At 41.3% G+C, this 6,955-nt stretch overlaps 1 protein-coding gene across 1 annotated transcript in view; it reads left to right on the forward strand.

Moving 5' to 3' along the window:
- Positions 1-5,445, forward strand: part of LOC118336166 (eukaryotic translation initiation factor 3 subunit H) — a 58,044-nt gene extending 52,599 nt beyond the window's left edge. Inside the window, exons 7-8 of the mRNA XM_035672758.1 lie at positions 4,475-4,607; positions 5,136-5,445. Coding sequence (XP_035528651.1) covers positions 4,475-4,607; positions 5,136-5,230 — 228 coding nt within the window. The 3' untranslated portion in view covers positions 5,231-5,445. The remainder of the gene's footprint in view (positions 1-4,474; positions 4,608-5,135) is intronic.
- The last annotated feature ends 1,510 nt before the right edge of the window (positions 5,446-6,955 follow it).

Consider the following 6,955-nt stretch of genomic DNA (forward strand, 5'->3'; position numbering starts at 1 on the left):
CACACACACACACACAGAAATGATACTCTCCCGGCTCGCACATTAATGTACATGCACCCACGGAGAACCACAAGACGACTACAGTTAACAGCAAAGGTTAAAAATATATAAACATTCACTAACATCTGTATCTGTAACAACTATATTCACATTGGTACACAGGGTTATTCCATCAGTGTTCTACTCAGTACTGCAACGCTGTGTTCACACATACGGATACAAAGTAGCAGGCATCCTCTGTCCTCTCATGAATCTGCATCTCCGTTGCAGTGAACATGTAACTTACATTCTGCGCTCAAACTGCTGTTTCCTGACGTAGCTATCCAAGACACTGTTTATTTCCTCTTGTACAGTTACCTAAATACAGAATAGCTTTATTTGCTGTCTTACCTGCTTGCTGCTCACACTGCATCAGAGGATATTTGTGCAACATGGATCTTTTCTCAACTTTCCCACATAGTGCCTCTGAGCGCCTTTTTAAACCTCTGTAGCTCAGCAGGCATTGCCAGGCTGCAACGCCAGGTCCCGTTCACTATGAATAGCAGACTTTTGCTCTCCAAGCTTTAGAGTCTGCACGTGTCAACGTAAGAATTTCAGTTCATTTAAATGAGGTCACTTGGTTGTCACAGTGGGGGTGCCAACACACAAGGCTCCGGGAAAAAAATCACAGGGTCTTCTGGCAGAAATGTTGGACCTCACAGAGCTTTTGCCTGACTGCAATGATGAGCCTTCAAACTCTCGAAACTTCCTGGATCATATTTCACTGTCTCACCAGCACCTGCAGCAGTACATCCCCATCAACGCAGCCCTTCTCATTGTTTTAACGCAGGGCTGTTTTTGGTATGAACTCCCACTATCGTCCGAGTGGATCTGACTGCTGCGTCAAAGCATATGAACCGTAAAGTTCAGCTGGAAAAGGCATTTATTGCTACTCTGTTGTGCATTTTAAGATCAAGTAGGTTTTCCACATATCTGTTTCAGATCCTAGTTTTCAACACGACTCATTCATTTTTCCTTGTGAGTGAAGAGTAGGTTCAGAAGGTTAAATACCATGAGTCATGCTCAGACAATCTTCGAGTACCACTCAGAGCTGATGCATTTGGACTCGAAGCTTGTCTTTCTACATTTTAATGAGTATGTGAAAATCCTCTATTTTCATTCTTTCCATACCAGTGAGACACATCACAAACTCTTAAAACTTAGGTATCAGTTGCACACACACGTTCAAACACAAACTCTGTGTGCAGACTCAAGACACACACACACACCACCTACAAGCACAAACTCAGCCTGAAGCACCGAAAAGACCAGAACAAAACACACATTTAGGAAAAGTCAGCCACGAAACATCTGCATTTATAACCCCAGCAAGATGCATCATAAACATCCAGCAAACACACACATTACTTAGGAAAATGGAAGAATAGAGGTGCAAGATGACTCACTGATGTGCGGTGAGCACGTGCGTACAGACTAACACCTACGTTCACACAACTACATTATTCTGTCATTGTTTTCTGCAAGTGGAAACAACCAAATGTCTGAAGTATTAATGTTAATCCAGACTGAGTCATCATCTTCTCAGCCGACAGCAGATGGAACCACGGCCAAGTTTACACACATTAGGCAGACTTACAACAAACATGCATTTATAACCACAGGTAGCCCGCCACATGCACACAAAGCATTCACAACCGGGGCCGGCCACAAAGAAACACACACCTACGTAGCCAGCCACACATCCCCAGGCCAATCACCCCCACTGCAGCCATTATGATCCATCATCCTCCCCTACCGACCTTCTCATCACCAATATTACACAAACAACCCCTTAAATGGTGTCTACTTTTTTCATGTTTCATGGGATTGTCTACAATGAACAAACAGCGCACACAGAGCCAAAGAAAGGGAGCCTCTATTACACCTTTCAGACATCTACAGTACTTGTGCCTTGTAATCTTGTGCTATTGACCCTGCTGCGTCCTGGACAAATGGAACCTTATTAATCATCATAGAAAGTTGCAGAAAGGCACAGTGCTGAAAGGGCTAAATTTTTCATTTATAGCTCTCTGAATTTGGTAAATAGCAGGTTCCCAGGCAAAATCTGTGGCCAAGTTAATCTTTGTAACACAAAATGTATGTCTCACTGCCCCTGATTTATTCAATTTCCAGTTGCTTTTTCTCATTGTTTCCCTATCCACACAAGCAGGCAACACTTTGCAGAAGATTAAATATGGAGCAATGTGTTAATCGCATGAACTGAGGAATCATGATTTATGGTCAATGATACAATTCAGCTACCATTAGATGATTCAGCAATATTTTCCAAGTCATTACTTCTGTGCCATATCATTATTTCTGAGGTAAACACGTATTGCAACTCAAAAGGTCAGCAGTTCCAGCTTTATTGCTGTTGAAAAACTCATATCTCGTACATCTGGGAAAGGACTGGGGGGAAAGCTACCTGAGCCCAATATGCATAGATTCATTAAAATAAATTAGACCTGATCCAAAAAAGATCCAAGAATAATCAGACCAGATCAGTCAACCCAAACTGACCGTGCTAAAGAAAGAATACAAACACAATCAACATGATGCGCCATCAATTAGGAAGCAGTTGAGATCGAAAATAGTAACAATCTAATGGTAATAGTCTGAGAATGAATACAAAGTAACTCCAAAAAATTATTCATTCATTCAAAAGCTAATTTATTTAAAAAACTGGAAGTCCCATTGTTACCTCCTGGACCAGCAATACAATAGTCTGTAGCCAATTGGATTGTAGAGAGATGGAAAATAATAATTTTCTAACTAGTTTCATATCTTTGAATAAAAGTCCAAAAAATAGGCTACTGATTTCCCAAAATGTTTTCTACTGTGACAATTAAGAGCTGGTACTAAGTACGGTCTGACATATTGATACTTGGACCCGAGACAATAAAATTTGTCCTTACCCGGCCCGTTTAAGCTAAGTACAATAGACCTTTTGAAATAGCATGGTAATCACAGGTGTTATCAATGATACTTACCAATGATATAAATAATCTGCTCCCTTTAGTGTAGCAGAGCCTTTCCATTGAGCCAAAATGCATAACATCAGCACCCTGACTCGGTTTGACCTGAATGGATCAGAACCTTAATTAGTGTCATTGGTAAAACTGGCTGCTGTGAAAAAGGTTTATTTGGAACCAGGACAACTCTAGTCCCACCTCTGATCTCAATTCCTCAGAACAGAGCGGCCCTGTTAAGACCTCTAGTCCAAATACCAAAATTGGACTTTTTAACCATCATACTAAAGACAAGCACAGCACATTGCCAGAAACACACCATCCCCAGCATGAAGTGTGGTTGTTCCAGCAGCATGCTGTGGTGATGCTGCTCTGCAGCACGTCCTGGAAAGCTTGTGAAGGTAGAGGGTATAATAAATACATAGAAATCCTGCTGCAGTCTGTAAAATGACTGCAACATGGGACAGGATTATTTTCCACCAAGACAACGACCTCAAACATAAAGCCAAAGCTCCACAGGAGGCCAGACCTCAATCCAATTCAGACTTTGTGGCAGGACTTGAAAACTGCTGTTCCCTCATAGTCTCCTTGCAACTTGACAGACCCTGATCAGTTTGTAAAGAAAACAATGGGAAAAGTAGCAGTAAAATGTGCCTCCTCTAAATGCTGACCTGAAGGAGTTTGTTTTGTACTTCATTTAGATCAGTTCTTTTTGTTTTTGTTTTTTTGGTTGACATTTTCTACCACCATTTTCCAAGGCATACAAAACATTTTAGCCATTGTATGTCTATATTTATATACGGAAGGTGGAGCACAAGTGCAAAAGTCTTTTGTTTAGCTTGTTTCTAAAATTTGCATATATTAGCATTTTGATTATGCACAGCCGTGCTCTGACACATTGGCAGAAAACGAAAAATAACTGGAGGAGTAACTCATTTGAACAAATAGTCATATTTTTCATTTACTGTCTATCTTAGCCATTTGTCAGCTTCAGTCAACAGCACAGGTGCACTGTGGGATGTTTGGTTGCAAGCACTCAAGTTGCTCATTTTTCCTTCTCCTCTGCCGCAACCTCCCATTCCACCGCTCTGTCAGTCTCTCATCCATTTTTCCAAATTAACAAGGCTTTTAGGATCTCCAGAGACCCGGCACCTCACTGATTTACTGACTGTCAGCCCCCCACAAATCACTCCATCCCTGTCAGGACTTATAACTCTTCTCTCTCTGTCCGTCTCCCCTATCTCTTCTTTCATCACCACGTTCCTTTACATCTCACTTCTTTCCTGTGATTGTTTCCATTGTCTGTCTCACTTCCATCCCACCATGCCTTCTCCATCTTCTTTCCTGTCTATGTCCTCTTTTAACTGTATATTTCCTTTCCACATTCCTCTATCACATTTTTTCTTTCCTCTACTATGCCCCCCTTCTCTAATTCCACTCCTCTTTCTCTCTGTCCCTCCTTCCAGTACCTCCAGAGGCGGCAGCAGGAGAACGCCCAGCGGCAAAGCAGAGGGGAGCCCCCGCTGCCTGAAGAGGACATCACCAAAATGTTCAAGCCCCCCCAGCCTCCACCACGCATGGACACACTGCTTATTGCAGGTACGCAGGCGCGCGCACACACACACACACACACACAAACACACAGACACAGACACACACATACATACATGCATATATCGACACAAACACACAACCACCACGCACATACAGCACTCGTCATCTCCACCACAGAGACCCCCCTTCCAGACTCACTCCAAACTCCATCAGCCGCCTCTGCTCCCCTCACAGGAGCTCAGGTTCTGTTTTGTAATTATCTCCGCCATTATCTTGAAATTATATTAATTTAAAGTTTATTGACTCAATCCCCAACTCGAACCGCCCTTCTTCCTGCTGTTTCACGCTGTTAAGCTCTCCTCCGCCTTCTGACAACATTTTGATCTTTCCATGTACTCTGTTCTCTACTAATAGGGTGTTTTGCTGTGCTGCTGTTTTCTCTCCCCCCCTCTCCCCTGCCTCCGCGTGTGTCTGTGCACGTCTGTGTACAAATGTATGTATGTATGTTTCTGTGGGTGTGTGTTTATGATTTTGTGTGGGGGCGCTTGGACGCATGTGGCTACTCTCCAACAGGGCAAATTAACAACTACTGCCAGAACGTGAAGGAATTCACCTCTCAGAACCTCGGGAAGCTGTTCATGGCGGAGGCTCTCCAAGGCCACAACTAGAGGAGAGAAAACAGGAGGAAAGAAAGTGCAGAGAGGGAGGAAAAAAGAAAGGCAACAGCGATGCAAAACCACCTTGGCGACGACTGGAGGAACACTTCGCCCTTCTTTGTTTTCTTAGAATTTATTCATTGTTTTTATGCCTAGCCCCATCTTGGATACGAAATTATCTTTGAAGATCACTTGATTTTGCTTTAAATAAAAATCTTCCATCTCTACATCTTTGACTCTGCTTTTGATGGTAATTGCAGCACATTTGACAGTAGACATTGGGCATTGTTTTGTGTTTTGCTCTACAAAAATGGTTAGTTTTGTACACAATATTCATATGCTAAAATGGAGCTTGTGCATAATGCAAAGTAATTATACAGTACAACAGTATTTATACATAATTTTATTGCTACATGCTTTTCGTCTTGCATTTCAAACATCAAGCAGGTGGAACCAATTATTAGTGGATTTGCTAAAGTGTCTGTTTGCCTGGTGGGAACAATGATATCCTTGTAAACAGAACTGCAACAGAAGTATCAGTGAAAGTTGAGTATAACTGAAACGCCATTTACATGAGTCGGCCCCCACTGTCTCGCTGCACTAAATAGACTTTTGATTGTCTTTTTTTTTTTCTCCCTGTAGTGAAATTACACAACACACCAGAATCTGCCATTCCTCTACACAGGTAGCAATTAGCACCTGTTTATTTTTAGGATGCAAAAACAAAAGTCCCAGTAGTGAAATTTGGCTTGAAACAAAGATTTCTCTCGTTTTTAAGTTTTCAAAACAACATTTGAAGGTGGAACTGCAGGTGTGCCAAGTGACAGACTGTCATCTGCACTAGGTGGCATTTCTTATTTAGTGGTGTTGTCTGTAATTGCCAAAAGGCCATACATTATTTGGTAACACAATATTACAGTAATGAACAACAAGGGAACAAAGTGTTTACAGAGTTTATTTTATAAATACACTGGAAGAAAGCAAAGCTGATGATAATAAATGTGAGCCATGGTTAAAGACAAATGTTTCAGAGATTATACGTGAGGGTGGTTTGAACAGACTTTTTCAGATTAGCCATTTTGACATTAAATAGTAGGTTACCAATGATACCAGTTAAGCCTCTGTTCCATTTAGGTTGAACAGAGTCAGGGGGGCAGCTATTGTGTATGTTGCCTCACTGGAAATTGAATTAGTATCATTGGTAACACCTGTGTTTACCCTACTATTTCATGTCAAAATGGCTGCTGTTAAAACGGTCTATTGCCAGTTCTTACAGGAACCTGGGTATATTGTTTGACAACCAGCTGAAGTGGCATGTATGCATAGAGAATATTGTCGTGTGCTCACCTTCAACAGTTCTTACATTTATTAATCTTTTACTGAGAGTTTTTGACCTTTTCATTGTGTTTGCTGGCTTATCAGAGGAAGACAGAAACAGCCTAAGCAGTATTGTTATGATCTGTTCAATAATTATTGAAGTCAAAAGAGGGATTCGAGTTCCTTTTGTGATTAACAAAGCATAAGGAAATCATTGAGCATATAGAGAACTTCCTGATGTAGGAAGCACAATTCTCATTGTTGCCTTCAGGTTTCTATGCTCTACCTGCCTGCAAAAGGAATTGTTATTCTTAATCCCATCTGCTATCCTACTAATCATGTCTTCAAAGTTCTATTATACTTTTGTATGGCTTCTTTATTTTCATTCAGTTCAGTTTATTTATTCACAATGATCCACTC

The sequence above is a fragment of the Morone saxatilis genome, unplaced genomic scaffold (assembly GCF_004916995.1).
Source record: "Morone saxatilis isolate NCDOM2014 unplaced genomic scaffold, NCSU_SB_2.0 Contig24, whole genome shotgun sequence".
Classification (NCBI taxonomy): Eukaryota; Metazoa; Chordata; class Actinopteri; family Moronidae; genus Morone; species Morone saxatilis.